The sequence below is a fragment of the Aptenodytes forsteri genome, unplaced genomic scaffold (assembly GCF_000699145.1).
Source record: "Aptenodytes forsteri isolate BGI_AS27 unplaced genomic scaffold, ASM69914v1 Scaffold112, whole genome shotgun sequence".
Classification (NCBI taxonomy): domain Eukaryota; kingdom Metazoa; phylum Chordata; class Aves; order Sphenisciformes; family Spheniscidae; genus Aptenodytes; species Aptenodytes forsteri.
This window is the reverse complement of record NW_008794883.1, coordinates 1,424,004-1,440,860: the sequence shown is the minus strand read 5'-3', so window position 1 is coordinate 1,440,860 and position 16,857 is coordinate 1,424,004. Positions and strand designations below refer to the sequence as shown.

Genomic DNA, 16,857 nt, shown 5'->3' with positions numbered 1-16,857 from the left:
ACTGTCTCCTGTGGGAGGGACCCCACGCTGGAGCAGAGGAAGAGTGTGAGGAGTCCTCTCCCCAAGGAGGAAGGAGCGGCAGAAACAACGTGTGATGAACTGCCCGCAACCTCCATTCCTCATCCCCCTGTGACACTGGGGGAGAGGAGGTAGAGAAAATTGGGAGTGAGTTAAGCCCAGGAAGAAGGGAGGGATGTGGGGAAAGTGTTTTAAGATTTAGTTTTCATTTCTCATTACCCTACTCTGATTTGATTGGCAATAAATTAAACTAATTTCCCCAAGTCGAGTCTGTTTTGCCCATGATGGTAATTGGTGAGTGATCTCTCCCTGTTCTTGTATCGACCCACGAGCCTTTTGTTATATTTTCTCTCCCCTGTCCAGCTGAGGAGGGGAGTGATAGAGCGGCTTTGGTGGGCACCAGCGCCCAGCCAGGGTCAACTCAGCAGAAGTACCTAGATGCCTTTGCGAATTTTTATTCTCACATAAGGCAGAAAATTATTTCATATTATGTTTGGAATGAATAGTTGCTGATGTCAGATAGCTTGTTTTAGTTAAGTCTGGTTACTGAATAAAAGATACTGTTCTCAAATACGGTATTTTAAAGGTAGAAAAAGAAAGATAGCTATCCTGCAATCTGAACCTGTAAGTGCATTTACTGACACTGTCGCACTGACAAGTTCAGATGAGGCAGGAAAACTTGTTAGTGGCAATACACATCCTCAAATTGCAGATAAAAGATAATTACTGAGTATAACCTTTTAATTTTATAGGCCAAAATCCTTTTCTCACTGGAGGCGGGAAGGGAAGGGAAGCCGTTAGACTGCAGCGCGAATGCCGTCGTGCTGTCCTCCAGGCACGTAGCACATGTGCCGGCGTGTTTAATGCAGTGTACTTCTGCTCTAAAAATACCCTGTTGTGCCCCGTCTGTGGTACAGACAGCCATGGTAATGCGCAAGGGGGGCTGGGGATGTTTGCTTTTGTTTAGAATCTGAGTCACATAAGCAATAGCAAAGTTCACAAGGGAAAATCCATAGTAACGTAATACAAGGTAGTAATAAGTGCATCGCTGGCAAGCGGGGCAGGAATTTAAGGGGACATGCTTCGGCTGCACCAGGACTTAACCATACTTACATCTTCATGTCCTCATTGGTACAGATGCCAGCCTCGCTCTTTAGTTCTTCTTACACTGTATTTCCAGTGCAAGATAGCCTCACCGCAGAAGGAAGCCATCATGCTATCCTGTGTGTGACAGACCCATTCTTCCTATAGGCTGCAGTAGCTTTACCCCGATTTTCGAAACGTGCCCAATAATACAGTTGAAGGATTTTATTCATTTTCATTGTAACAAGAAATGGTCTTATCCTATCAACAGCAAATCCCAGCTATGTTACGGATGCAATAACAAAATAGCCACTTTTTTCAAGTTTCTCAAATGTCTTTTAAAAACAGTGTTTAATTATGCCCAGTTGGTTAGCTGGTGGTAATTGAGCAGTATATTTTATGAGTAAACTGTGCTGATATGCCTCTACATGGGAGGCTGGTGGGGATTTAGCCAAGGTGTGAATTTACAGCACACTAACTCCTCTGCATTAACTCTCCACTTGGATATTGTTGATCTGCACCAAACCTGCCTCTGTGCATCACAGATAAATCTACTTTGCACATATAAATATATGCATTAAGCTACAAGTAACAAATGCAAACTGAGAGTCCTCACGTACAGCCTAGTGAGTGAGCTATAAATTCATACCGTAACTTCACTCCAACTTTCCAGCCTCAGTAGGCTAAGTAATGCCTCAGGAATCACTAAATTTGCTTTTTAGGTCATGCTGATCAGCAACTTCTCTTTCCATACTTTCTTCTAGTTGATTTGGAGACTGGCTTAAAGGATCTTGCCTGTTCTGCCTTTGCGGGCATACCGCATTTGCAGATACAGGAACATCTTGGAAGTGGGAAGGCAGGGGTAGATGCCAAGTGAGGACTGTGAGTCCAAGAGCAGAAATCAGGACTGCTTTTGAAATAACCAAAGTTAGTAAAAATTAAATAAAAAATTGATTCAACTATGGCTTTCTACTTAACTCTTATGCCTCAGCCAACAGTGTAATCCATTCCACTAAGGGTTTTTTTCTTTTTGAAGTGGTACAATTCAGTATACAGAAGTCAAATAGACTGGAAAAAGATACTAAACTTACTGACCAGCCTTGGAGGCCACAAGCCCCCTGCTGAGTTACAGATTTATTACAGCACTGAGTTGTGTCCCTAGGAGCAGTGACAGAAAAGTAGGTATGCAGATTTTATACTGAGCTCTGTAAAGAAAATAGAGTTTCCAAGTATCTAAAATTATATCTGATTTAGCTGTTACTTCCTATTCAGACACTATTTCCTACACAAAAAGTGGCCTCTGTAAAAAGCTTTTTTCTTCAGGCACTGCTAAAGCAGTTTTCTGGAGCTGTCCAGAGAACCATCCAGCTGGGAAGGGGAATAAGGTTTTGGTTTTTGGTTTGTTTGGTTTTTTTTTTACATTGTTCTTAAAACTTTCATAGGAAATAATTTCTCAGAAATGCTATTTTTGTTAAAGAGAGAATCCCTAGATTACCCCATGCAGATTTGGCAGTGTTTAGCCAGATAAATTGTTGTCAGTCACCTCTGTGTGTAAGAACTGCTGTCCTTTTTCCTAAAGGACTATCACTTCCTTTAAAGAAAAAGCTGAAACAAGAGTGTAAATACCTTTTAAAAACAAAATTTAAGTCTAATGTTAACTCACAATTCATAGCTTGCAAAATCTCATTTAATTTATATTTCATATTTTAAGTATAAATAGAGCTCTAATATGCATTACATGGTGATGGTCAAATCTGGGTTTCTCCCTTTAGGGTTGCCCATGGCCAACAAGCACATATTTAAACACAACTCTCTCTCTGTAAATGTACAGAACTGTTTAAAATCATGTTGCTAACACATTTTTTTAACTGACCTATTTCTCCAATCTAGACATGACCTTTGTGAATGCATTTTTGCTTTCGGGGGTTTGTTCTCTGTTAGGGAAAAACACGGTCCTGAACTTGGGGTTTGTGCCCGACTGCTTTCTGCTTTGCTTCTCGCATCTATAAGTGCAAGACCTATAGGTGTCCGAGCACGGGGAAGGGCTGGAATCCCGACGGAGCAGGGACTCGGTGACACCTGCTGAATCCAAAGGAGAACTCTGCTGCCAGGGCTGTGTTTCGCCTGGAGGTGTCAGGACACCTGCTTGCGATTCAGCCCCAGCATTGCTGCAAGCAGCTGCAAAACGGCTTTTCAGCTGTGGATAGAGAGGGACTTAGAAAATCTGCGATGAAACTAAAGCTTTTAATCCAGATATCAAAGTACATTTTGGAAGGAAATTTCCTTCCAAGCAAGGAAAATCTGTATCCCTAACATATTTAAAAACTCATAACCGGAAAAATTTATGAACATACTGTCTCTTATACTTTGTCAATTATTGGGTAATTATTGATCACTAATTTGTTTTAAGATTTTATAGCTCTACAATGGTGTATAATGCTCCAGGTATTATTACTATTACCATGAATGAATTTTCCTAAAATTTAGAGCAGTTGTGTGAATTAAGTGTCCCTGATACTATTCACAGGGTTTCTGAACACCCAGATGCATTTTGAACGCAAGGCCCAGAGCACTTCACCCTCTTCCTCTCCACCCATCCCAACCGGTGTTTAGTTATGTTTTAATTGCAAAATACTGTGGAATATGCTAATGTCCATGATCTGCATAATATAAAAATATATGCTTATTTGATGGTAGAAAAGTGAACCTCTTGTTAGGTGGAGGACTTCTTTCAGAGTAAACTAGGATGTAATGACAAGGAGGACTAGTCATTACGCGCTGCAGTTCTGGTGTTCCTATCTAGCACCGCTTGTGGTGACGAGAGGGTGGCAGTGTCCTGGTGGAGACCACTGGGTGTGCATATTTGCACATGGGGGTCTAGCCAATGTTCCCAGTTAGGTAAGGTGGGTCTCGAAAGAAGCATAAATTATTTTAAAAAAAAAAAAAAAAAAAGTCAAAAAGCTGCTGTGTTTTTCAAACGCAATGACATTGTATCACTAAGTGTAAACCATCATACACAAACTACTTGTAAGAAAAAGTTCTCCAAAAATTTTTAAATTAAGGACTATGATTTCCAAGTTTCCACTTGTTTTGATAATCGTGATGCCAATGCTTGTGACCCTTGGAAGAGGGATGCGAGTGGTAACTGTGGAAAGAACAAGCAGCATCGGGGAGTTCTGCAGCAAGTGACAGTTTGCCCAGGAACTGCTAAAGATCTGGAAATACTGCCAGTGCTGATTAGAAAATTAGAGCGAGGAGCGGCGAGAATCAGAAGGCTGGCTTCAAATATGACAGCAGAGTTGCTTTCCCAGAGTCCGCAGGGCAGAAGACACTTCTAGAAGGATAATTAAGTCCCCAATCCCCACTGTCCTGGCGGGAAGCACTGATCTCGTTAGCTTTTCCTCCTCCGTTGGAGTTGCAGAACGCTTTTCTTTAAAGTCTCGGGTCACTTGGGAATTACAGATTTGTGTGTTTTGCAAGTGCATTGAAGGCTCTGAAGTCAAAGGTTAAAAATACTCTGGTGATCCAAATACGACTGAGACATTGTTCTAACTAGTTTTCTTTAAAACTTGGGTGAGTAAAGCTGGAGCTGAAAGGGAAGAGCTGCATCTTAACAGAACTGTTTGAGGATGAGTGCTCCTCGCTGTGCCAAAAATCCCATAGCACTCTCAGTTTTATCTATACTGACACAGATTAGAATGAATTTTAGCCAAAGGGTACCTTAGCAAAATGCACTTTGACTGGAAAGAGTGGGAAACTTATGGGAACGTTGTGCCTGGCTGCAGGTCTCGTGACGGTTGCTTGAATGGGAAAGGAGAAAAACTGGGATTGCTGCGACCACATCTAGCTCGTCACTGGGGAAGTTTTAGAGGTTGAAAATGCTTCATGCCCCAGCCGCTACGTACTCCGATTATCAAATAGAAGTCAGCATATGTAGGCAGGTGAAAAGCAGATTTTTTGATCGGTTTAACTCTTATTATTAAGCAGTATTTCCCTAACAGTAAGTAACTACGTAGGAAGAGGGGATGCTCCATGTATTCCCGTCTCATGTTAATTCACTGTAGGGCGGCATTTCATTCTTAGTCCAGTTAGAATTTTTAATAGCTTTTTCTTTCAATAGGGACTGATTTTTAATGAAAATTATGAGGTCTTGACAAACAGTATCTGTAAGAGAGAATGTTCTCTTTCTCGTCACTGTCTGGTGCTGTGAGCCATACAGGGTTATCTAGGTGAAGACTTATTTCTTTACCTAAGTTTCTTATGTTTAAAAAAGGCTGTTCTATGAACTGGGTTGTTTCAGTACGGCTCACTGATAAGAGTTGTATCAAACTTCGGTGTTTGCTAGGAAAATAGCGTCACATATCCTATCTGCTCCTGACATCTGTTTTAGTGATACTTTTACTCTCACTTTTTAAAATCGCGAATCACGCCTGAATCGTGTAGCCAGAATCCGCCGTTCTGCTCAGTTCATGTCCACGGGTTGTGTGTTCTCCCGTGGCTGAATAACAGAGTTGACTGGGTTTTGCCTGGAGCACTTGCCCTGCCGTGGCAGGAGTTGTGCGGGGCGCAGGGGCAGTGCTGCTGCGTGTTTTGTACCGGGGTGGGGGTACCAGTAGCCTCCACAGGCTTCCTTCCTTCTGCCAAAACTATTAAAAGGAGTAAGTATTTTTCCCTAAGGCCTTCAGGTAGTCACTAAATGAACTCTTTGTTGCCTTTAGAATTGGAGACCTGTTAGATTAATTTTTAAAAAAGTTTCTCGCGCTCCATCCGACCAGCGCGCTCCTACCCTTGCCTCCCTCCTCGCCGTGCTCCACTGCGATGCAGCCTCTGCTCAGCCTTACACTGCACTGCTTGGATTGCTGTCATTTATTGTGGTTTAATTTTGTCTCTCTAACAACTTATACTGCTCTTCCCATTAAGGGTATGATTTGCATTTTGATAGTTGGTTAGATGAAGTCCACGTAATAAATGGTAAATCTGGTCCATGTCGGGATTTTCTTGGAGAGCATTCAATGTCTTTTCTCTCTGTAAAGTGCTCTTTGGTGCTGGGATATCAGCCCAAACTTCCTCACTACCATTGAATATCAGCCTTGAGGGATTTGTGGTTCAAGATCTAAAGCTTTACAGGGCTTCCCAGCAGTGAGCATGTGCAAATCCAGAGACCTGCTATTTCTCCAGTATGAACTCTTGTCTAGATTTCTATCTATAGTTGTTGGGTTTTTTTACACAAACTGCTTGTAATTATTATTATACCCCTTTGAGTAGGGTTTTAAATTAATTCTTTTATATCTCGCAAAATACTATTAAAAAACCTGGAAAAAATATTAAGTCCTTTTTTCTTCCATTTTCATTGGTAAGAATATCCTAATCATACTCAGAATTCATATTTTAAATTATTTTCCTAGAAGTTAAAGCATAAAGCTTAGCCTATGAGCTGTTGAAACCTCTTTTAAAATGGTCATTGTCAAGGAGATATGGATTTCAATAGCAATACCAAGTGTCTAACACGTACTCATGCAGATATTCAGAGGTTACATCACAGTATTATGAACCTTTAAATAAAGTACAGCGGCATTAGTTTCACAGAGGAAAAAATCACTACTGATATTATGGAGTGGCTGCTTTATATGTTTGGGGGCAACTAATTCATGTGGACCATCAAAATCCATACGGCAAAATCTTGAACTGACAAGTACATTCCTAAAGTGAGAGGGTACATCAAATGCTTGTGAACACGGGGGTGTTTGAGAGGCAGGCTGGGTTGATTTTTGGAGAGCCAAGCACACTTTCATTACAGCGTTGGTTTCGGGGAAGAGAAGGCCAGTTCTCGGCTCTTCTCTGCAGCGTCATGAAGTGGTTTGGGGCTGGAGCCGTACAGTTTGGGGACTGTTTTAAACCATCCCGTAACACTTGGGTGGCTGCAGCTGTCATCTAATTTTTTTCTGGATTAAGTTTGGTCGAGAAAGAAGCTGCCTCATTTTCTGGTTGTCATTTGCCCAGGAAGTTAAAGCAAATTGTAATGAGGGACTCACAGCAGGAGAGCCTCCTAACAAATGAGAGGCATATATTGACTGGCAGCCAGCCTGCCGCTCCAGTGATAAATGTATTTTTATACACGGCCGTTCAAGGGCACTTTCTGCTCCCATTGAATGCTGCCTGTCAGATCATGCACGGCACATTTGAATACTGAGTAATTGTAATGGTTGATGCAAAATTGTATTACTGTAAGGTTAAAAATTAAGTTATATATTTTATTAAGTTAAAAAATGTAATACATGCGCTTTGACTTTATCTTGATATTATTGAGAAACCACTTGAAGGACAGGAAGAAAATTAATTTAAAAATGCAAATACACTCTTTTTCTCAGTACAGTCCTGAAATTTTTACTGCAATTGTTAGTATTACTGGAACTAACATAGAAATTAAATTATTAAAGATACTGAAACTGTTTTAAGTTAATAGTATTTCAGATATTTCCACTAAATTGCTTGGAAAGTAGGGATTTATTTTTTAAAGTGTTCATAAAAACCTCTGAAGGGCCATCTTGAAAGAATTTACGTTCGGTATGAAAAATGAAATCATATTTTAGATATCTTTTCAGGTAAAGCCGTTTAGTTTTGTATAACTTTGTTTTTATAAAAAGCAACGGCTCAGGATGCCCTGCCCCTGCCTGCCCCCTCCCCACAGCCGGCCGTGGCCTTGGCCATGGGCAGGGGCCAGCATGGTGGCTGGGGGGGGTGCCTGGCCTTGGCTAGGGCAGTGCACACCTTGAGGGAAAGACTCTGCTTGGCTGGCTCACCCAGTGAGGACAGCCGTAAGCAAGTGTGTTTCCTTCTTCTTTTAAACACAAAGATTGGTATACCTACATCACATTATTCAAGCCTTAAGCGTAGGACTCCTAAGTTTCATGTTATTCAGAATCCATCATATTTCTATAAAAACAGAATTAAAATATAGTAAAAAGTTACATAAATCCTCCTTGTGTTGGGGGCGCCTGAGTAGATTATGTCTGCTATGTTTAAATACTCATTTTATATGACCCTCCGTGGGTAGGGTCCGTGCTGGTTTCCGTGCTTGCTGTAGTATGCCCGCGCTGCTCATCTCCTGGAGAACAAGGGCTGTAGATCCCAGAAACCTTTCAGCTGCAGGTTAATATTAAAGAGGCACAGCTATAGCAACTACTGTTGGAAACGAAAGGTCAAGAACATAATGGCAAATGGTGACTTCCTACCATCTGTTGAAAATCCCTGGTAAGCCCTCCGTCGTAGGTACCGATCTTGAGAGCATATATCCTGGAATAAGTAAATTTGTCACATGAAAAACGTAAGTATGATGTGAAGAACCATATAGCAAAAGAAGACAGATGTGCAGGAGCCCAGGAAGGAGTGCTGCTGCAAACAAAGATAAGATTCACAATCTCGGAAGAAAAAAGAAAAATGGGTCCTGGGCATAGTACATCGCAGCCTGGCGAAGGTGCTGTTAATCTCCTTGTGACCAAAGTGAGAGCAGCCGAGCAGGCACTGCGGGGGCTTGTGTTTACCTTTGCAGCAGTCATCGTAAGTATTTATTTTTATATATTCACTTCGTAGGTCTGCCATTTTTTATCATCATCTCAAAGGCCAATATTTATTTCTCTGAACAGTTTGGGCTCTATATATGTTGCAGGGTTTTTTGCACCCTACATGAGCATTAAAATCCAACTTCTAATTTTTAATTTAAAAAAAAAAAAAAAAGAAAACTTTTATTTGCATGGTGTGGAGGAGAACTCCATGAAGGAGTTACAGAATCACCGCTTCCTTAATTTTCAAATAACCTTTCCTTGCCCAGAGATGATTTGTATCCCATGCAAAAGTTGGAGCTGATATTTTCATACTGCTCCATGCTAAAAGCAGGCACATCATTTTAAGGGGATTGCTTAGCTGTTGCAAACCTCTGCTTTTGTATGTCTTTCACGTGATGGGTACTGGAAGGGCAATGCTTCTGGGGGATGCGTTAGGCATGCTGCTTTCTCAGTAAGTGAATTTTTTGTTTCGCTTTGGTTAAGGTACCCCTAGAGATTGGGGATATAAATATCTAATAATAAAGGTGGTAAAATATTAGTATGTCTCTATAGCAGTACATGAGTTACTTTATCAATTTAAAGTATGCATTTCAGTATATTTATTAAAATAAAATTGCTGCAGTGATACAGTGTTTATTTTTTATGTCACCTTTAACAGAATATTGCAGTTCAATGTAGAGTTTACCAAATATTGGACTTAGAATTAGGTTGTCATAGCTTCAGTATATCATGTGTTACAGGACAACGACCATGGCAGGTGCAGAAGTCAAATAGTCTCCCAGGAGCATCCTCCCATTAAAAAACAATTGCTTGGGCAGAGGGAAGCTGCAAACAGCTGCACTTTGTCCCACTGTCTCTGCTGTTCAGAATTAAGACTATTTCCGAACCACAGATTTTTGCATACTTTTCATTTTGTGCTAATATAACTGCTTTGGAGCTGAAAAACTGCAAATAGTAACTTGAAAGCAGTCCCAAAGAATGAGTGCATTAATGCGGCATTCAGCACCGCAGCAAAACGGTGCCAGCCAGGGGAGTCTAAGCACCAAACGTATGCGTGCAAGCAGAATATTTTGAATGAGCAGCAATAATTTGTTTTTGTTACACTTACTCATTGCCCTCAGAAATGCAAGATGAGCATTGCAAAGCACACGTTTAGATAGTGCACTAAAAAGTAAATCTTGGCTCGAAAGGATTAGCATCAATTAGAGAAGCACTTCCTTTAAATAACAAAGCAGATTAATTCCCTTAAGGGTTGTACTTATTGGAACACATTTTCAGTAGTAAAAAGAGCAACAAGTGTGCTAGCACTATTGATTTTCTACCTTTGTATTACCAAAACATATTTTATTGACAAGTATTACTTGCTTGTTAAGTGCTAAAGAGTTTGATGGGTCTAAACATCGGATCATCTAATTAATTGCCCTTTCAAACTTTCATCCTAAGCTGCAGTGATTACATTAAAGAGATAGGTTTGGGGTTCTATTGGAGTTCACTCACCTTTTACATGATAAACAAGGAATGAATATATTAATGGGTTCTTAATATAGAAGGCTAACTTTAGATGCAGTGTACCATTCTGAGTAGGTCTTCATCTTTTAATGTCCCGGTGATGGGTACAGGAGCACTTCTTTTATTTATATTTTGTATAAAAATATAATTTTATTTTATTTTTGAATTTTATTCAATGAATGTTACAAAGTCTTTTTTCACACAGTTAAAGCCCTGCCAGTTTAAAGTTGGCACAACGCCTCTTAATGCAGAAAGAGCTGCTGTTGTGTATTTTCGAAGAAATACTTTGTGCACTTCTGATACTAGTGATTTCATCGTGTTAATCCAATAGAAAATGGCGTTTTCAAAAAGAAATTCACATGTGTCGTCTTGAATTTAAATACAGGTTCTGGCTTTTTAACCCTTTATTGGTTGGCCCTGCACTCAACGCTCACGTTTCCTTGGCTGCATTTCTTTTTCTTCTCCTGCTCCCCAGCTCTCTTGCACAGCTTGCCGTCCAGCCCCCGGTGCTTGCTGGAGCCCATCCTCGGGCTGGATCCCTGGGGAGCCGCGCTTCCTCTGCCGGGTGGGAGAAACCAGCCCTTGGTGCTGACCGGAGCGGGGGTACCAGGCATGGGAGAGGTTCTCAGATTTCTACCACTGGGGTTTTAGATGGGAGGGTAGGTGAGCTACCTGGGTTTGCCCGTTTTAAGATCTCCAAAGCATTAGAGAACGCAACGCAAATGAGTCTCAGTCTTGTGTAAAGCATCGACGTATTGTGCGGTTGTGAAACAGCAACCTCAAGTAACGAGTAAATAAAATCTTAATGGTGACTCTGACCATGGAATAAGTGAGTAATTTTCCATGGTGTTTCTGACATATGTGTTTATATTGTTGGATATTGTAAAAAACAAGTATTTAACCCTGGTGACACCACAGCTGTAAGTGTGGCGTGTGAGCAGAAGGACGTGTGATTTGCTGAGCTGACACAAGCGACCGGCAGCACAGCCGGGGTGTGCCTTGCCTGCAAGGGCCCCGTCGCTGCTGTAACACTGCGCGGAAGGGTGTGCTGTAGGGGAATGATGGTAGTGGGGTATGTAACGTTAAATCTTGTCAAAGATTGTCCAGAGCTAGGAGTCCGGTACTTGGCCTTGGAAATTTTTTTTACGGCAAAAGATGTGCATCGCAGACTATGATGCACTGCTATGAAAAGTATGTGGTTTTAAATAATAGTTCAAGCTGTAATCTGAGAAAATACTAGGTACCTTCTAGTTGTTGCATTATTTCTGAAAAAAATCCTTTACACTTTATTTACGAGATAAGGTTTGAACTTTTAATTACATTTATTATGGTAGTAGTCCAGAGGATTTTAACTGCATGCTTACAGTTAAACCAAGGTTGGACATAAAGCATTCCCTCGCTGGGTGGGCAGGCGCAGCGCACATCCCTGTGCTGCAAGGGCAGCCATGCCTGCTTTGTCAGGGTATTTCTGCTCACCTCCTTCGGGATATGTTCTGTGTAAGCATACCTAGATCCTTTACATTGCAATGGAAATATTTGTGTTCTTTGTTGGAGTAGAGAGGACTCTCTCAATGAAACAGTTGTCTGTGCACACAGAGGTGCAGCTGTAAAGAAAGAGCCCATACGGCTGCGGGTGGACGTAAGTCTGCAGCACATCGTCTGCCTCTTGGGGAGGTTTTTACAAAAGCGTGATTACATTCCTGTGCCATTGGAATGGAGTGTTTGGTCTTCTCGTTACTGTTCCTGTGTAGAGTACGCTGTGGCTATCCTGAAGGAAGAGCAGTGGCGTGAGTGCAGTAACTTAAACCACCGTGGTGCCCCGGCAGTGGGGAGGCTGGTGCTGGAGCACCTGGGGGTGCAGCCGTGCCTGCTGCCCAGCTCTGCTCCGGCCTTTCAGAGGCCTCTCGTGCTGGTGCCAGGGAGCCAACTGAAAACGTTTAACACTCTGATTGGGGTGACATTTCTGTAAAGACTGTTTTTTAAAGGCGGGGGGGGTGGTAGTGTGCTTCCTACCATTCCCTGCCTGCCGCCTAGCCAGCTGGAGGCTCCTAGACATCCAATTTACAACCTCCTTTGAGGAGTGTAAGTATTAGATTTTTTTAAAATTCCCGTTAAAGACACGTTTATGTTCATATACCTGACAAACTACTTCGGTTTAAAAACTGGATTTGGCAGGGAATGTGTTCGTATGATGATTTAATTCCGTTTTATTGGTTAAGCAGCTATTAGAACACTTAAAAGAAATTGTCATGGTATTTAATACTGAGCAGCATGTGCTTAAGTCCCACCTGATAAGACATTTCAGTGGTGTGCTTTCATGTTTCGGGTTGTCTGGAGGCCTGAAGAAAGGAGAAGTGCCCTGAGGAAGTGCCCTGAGGAAAGGGCATTCTGTGCTGAGCGCAAGTCCCTCTGTGTGACATGGCAGGAGTTACATTTCGTGCCATTCCTTCAGATGCGCAGGAGCAGTATGTGCCACTGTCCTGTCCTCCCCGACCAACGGGAACCAAACTCCGCAAAAGAGCTTTCCTTTGCTCCTCAGGGGTGTTTGCCGATTGACACAGTGACAGTCAGAAAATAATTAGTGCTAGAATAACAGAAAATGCAGGTGAAAATGAAGAGGCATTTCCACATAGTATTTAATTTTTACTGACGGTAATGGTCTCCCTCAGTCTTCCAAAAAAGGTTTCTAGAAGTTCATGTTCTCGTGCATTTGTGTTTGCTTAAAAGTCTGTTCAGCATCATTGTGGTGCCAGGTAATGGATCTTCTATGTTCCTGTTCTCTCCCCCTCTTGCCAGACTATCCATGGCCATAAAGGACCGATAACTGCGGTGGCTTTTGCCCCCGACGGCCGGTACCTCGCCACATACTCCAATTCTGACAGCCACCTCTCCTTCTGGCAGGTAAGGATGTGTTACCGTCCATCTGTCTGCACGCACTTCATTAATGAACTCATGTTTGGGACTTTTTGACATTTTTCAGTAATGGCGTAATACATAAGAAAATACTGACAACAGGAAAGTCCCAGAAGTTAGGGCAGAAGCTGAAACCTCAGCACAGAGTTTTGTTGTTCACCAGCCTGACCCGCCGCGGGTCCCGCGCTGCCCTCCCACCTCAGCCCGAAGCGAGTGTGCTCCTCTGCCTTCAGGCACCCGCACAGGCAGGGCAGGGTCAGCTGTTGGACGGAGGCTTGCTCCCCCAGTCCCCGGCACCTCTCCGCTGTGCAACTCTTCCCTCACCGTCCCTCCAGGCTTGTGAAGGCAGCTTTGAGTAGTGGTGTCCCTGTAACAGGGGATTTTTTCTATCACTGTTTCTATTTAAGTGTTTCTTGCAGCTATCCCTGGGTGAGGGATGGGGCTGTTTGCATCCACATCAGTACGTCGCTTCTGGGCAATCAAAGAACATTCTCAAATGATAAACTTTCATATTTGATGTTTAAAGTTTGAGTATGATGCTGTTGTAATAGTTTGATTTCACATACCTAAAATGTCCACTGGATAAAATGTAGAGCCGTGTAGGAAACCCCTAGCTAGTTCTGCACAGGCCAGGGCAGTGGCTTCTCCCGATCCTACCGGCAGGGAGTTTCTTCTCTAACTCCTGCAACCCCATCCATTCCAACAGAGTGAGCTTCGGGAACATGTCTCCTTTTTATTTTTTTTAAGCTTGATGCAAAACTCTCAGGACAAACACTTGTTCCCAGTACTGCGGTGCCCGTGCCCCTCTGCTCTGCAGACACAACTGCTCCGCTCCAAGCCCACGTGTCGTAGCGTCGGGGACCCCTGTGCTGGGCTGTGCCGCGCAGTGTGGAGGTGTCTTCTGTTTCCCTAATCATACTGGATGAAAGTGTGATGAATGAAAGGGAAAGCTGAGATACAAACAATATAAAGAGGGTCTGAAACACAAGTAGAAACTGAGAAACAGGCCACCATTTTGTGAAGTATCTAGAGGCTTTTTTTCTTTAACATATGAGCAGTTTTTTCTTTGTAATCTCATGTTGGTAGGAATATTTTTTGCCAGTTGTAGGCTGCTGCCTACGTTCCCCAAGCAGGATTTTTTTCTTCCTTCAAATGGCGTTAGACTTAAAAAATACATTACTTGGAAGCAACTGATCTGATCAAGCAATGTGGTCTATCAAAATCATTGAGTCTTACAGTAATCAGACTATAAAACAGAACTCGGTATGCCCATAAGTACCAGTTATACTCTTTAATACACTTCCCCAGTTTTCTGTGTCATTCAGTAGTTCTACAGGTGCCATAAAAAATTACTAAATTATTATCCATCACTGTATTGTGTGCTTTCTGAAACAGTAAATGAGAACAGCAAGAATCTTCATCCATCAGTTACATTTATTCAATTTAAGTGCTCAGGGAAAATCTGGAAAGCAATCAGGCCAGATCTTTTAGAATTAGCAGGGAAAAAAAGTCAGGCACGAGTTTTAAATTGTGATCTGCCACGCTCTTCCAGGTGTATAAATGTTCACGTTGAAGTGGCTTTTACATAAAGAGTTAAATATACCTACACATTTAGTTTTAAAATGTGACCTCGTGCACTAGTGATTTTTCCCTTCTGTGTTCTATTTGGCACTATTATTAATGCAGGAAAATCAGTAACATTAGTCATCTTAAAAGGGTTATTACTCAAGATGATTTAAATTGTGAAAATGTCAGTGGTGCTTGCATGCTCCCTGCTAGAGATGCCATGATTTACACTCTCTGACACGGCTCTGCTGCCGAGAAGAGCCAGGAAAAAGTAATGGCTTGTACTTTGTACTGATCAGAATTCAGGACGTGGCATCAGCAATAACGCACCTTAAATGTCCCAGGATTTGCCAAGGTTTCATGGGGCACGTCTCAGGGATGCAGCCGGCCGGCCGGCCGCCTGCTGATGGAAATTCTAGGGTTGCAATGCATGCGGATGGAAGGGTTTTTGAGAGTAAAGCAGCTTTTCAGAAAGTGTGGGATTTTGTGTATCTCAGTGGGTTGGATCAGAGAATCTCATATTTAAAAATGTGGAGCTAGACACCACGCATCAGCAATAATTGGTCTGCTTTCCAAAGAGTAACTGAATAGATCTCTTCTGAATGGCCTCTTCATCTACCAGACAATAAAATAGCTCTTGCTGTTGTGTTTTTACTGTTTGTACCTATCATGACGACTGCTCTTTATTCTGCGTATCTTTGGCTCTAGTGTTTTTATGATTTTGATAAATAATATTCTAGCATAAATATAATCTTCTTAATATTTCATGTGTTTTCCTTAAATTCTGATTGTGTATGCTTATGCTTAGCATGCCTTTATAAATTGCCCCCAAGGAGCGCAGCAGAGTATGCTCACTGACTTCATCAGGTCCTCCACCATGCCCAGTTGTGTATCGTGGTCATTAACCACCGTCCAGACCATGCAGCGCATTGCCTAAACGCTCAGCTCCCCTTCCGTTAAGTGGCGTTGCTTGGCCCGACTCTAACAAAATTTTAATTAAGCCTGGTTTGAGACAGCCGCTGGTCCCGGCGATCACAGGGGTTTCGAAGTTCGAGAGGCGGTCTGGGTGCGCATTGCAGGTGGTGACCCTCCCCAGAAGCCCGCAGGCAGGGTGGGTCACCTGTGGGTGTCTCTGCAGATGAACACCTCTCTCCTGGGGAGCATCGGCATGCTGAACTCTGCGCCTCAGCTCCGCTGCATCAAAACCTACCAGGTGCCCCCCGTCCAGCCGGCCTCGCCAGGCTCCCACAACGCCCTCAGACTGGCACGGCTCATCTGGACCTCCAACCGGAACGTCATCCTCATGGCTCACGACGGCAAGGAGCATCGCTTTATGGTCTAGGGTAAATCTCCCGTGCTAGAAACCCATTTCTGTTTCAAAGTTCCTCGTAATTCTCCCCCTCTCTCTCTCTGTGCTCCTCACACGGGATGCCCACACCAGTGTCCTGCAGGCTGCTGGTGGGCTCCTGCCCGGCTCTGCAGGGTGGCTGCACTGACACCGGCTGGTTTTTCCTTGCAGATGGGAGGAGGAAGGCAACGGCGCTGGGGATCGTGCTCCTCGCGTGGTGCAGCAGAAGTGGGGGATCAATAACACTGTGATGGCGCTCCTCGGCCAGATCGGCAGTGGCAGGAATCAAACCAGGCTTTGCAGCCGGGCTGAACCCGGCCCCTTCCTCGCTGGATGTTGAGTTCACGCAGCAGCCCTCATTAAACACATTTTTCCTTTGGAGACTCTCGCAGAATCTCAGTGTTTACCAAAAAGGCTCGTGTTTACATGTACTTTCTCCTAGTGACCACTGAATGATGGCGGGTGATGCATCTTAGAGCTAGGCACTTGGGTTTCTTAATGAGGGGCTCATTGCCTCAGGATGGGGAGGGATTGAGTTTCGGGGGGGTGGATGGCTGTGTTCTGATCTGAAGGGGATGTTTCCTCATACAACATCTCAGTTTTCAAGAGAATTGGAAGTGCTGCTGTGCCCAGTCACTGTTTGCTGTAGTCTGGAAGAAAGAATAATAGTCCACATGTAAATAAAAAAAAGAATCTCTTTAAGAAGGAATAGCAAACTTGAAAAAAGGAGTATTTATATATAAAGGTGTTTTTTGCTATCAATGCAGGTATTTATTTAAAAAAAAAAAAAAGACAAAAAGCTGTTTCTTCCTAAAGCCGCTCCCATTTGTGCTGGGACGTGCAGGGCAGCGAGACCGT

The 16,857-nt window shown here is 42.9% G+C and overlaps 1 protein-coding gene across 1 annotated transcript in view; it reads left to right on the top strand.

Annotated features, from left to right (window-relative positions):
* WDR7 (WD repeat domain 7) overlaps nucleotides 1–16,651 on the top strand; it is a 134,971-nt gene extending 118,320 nt beyond the window's left edge. Inside the window, exons 26-28 of the mRNA XM_009274738.1 lie at nucleotides 12,969–13,073; nucleotides 15,790–15,994; nucleotides 16,171–16,651. Of these exons, the coding sequence (XP_009273013.1) occupies nucleotides 12,969–13,073; nucleotides 15,790–15,993 (309 nt within the window). The 3' untranslated portion in view covers nucleotide 15,994; nucleotides 16,171–16,651. The remainder of the gene's footprint in view (nucleotides 1–12,968; nucleotides 13,074–15,789; nucleotides 15,995–16,170) is intronic.
* Nucleotides 16,652–16,857: the final 206 nt, after the last annotated feature.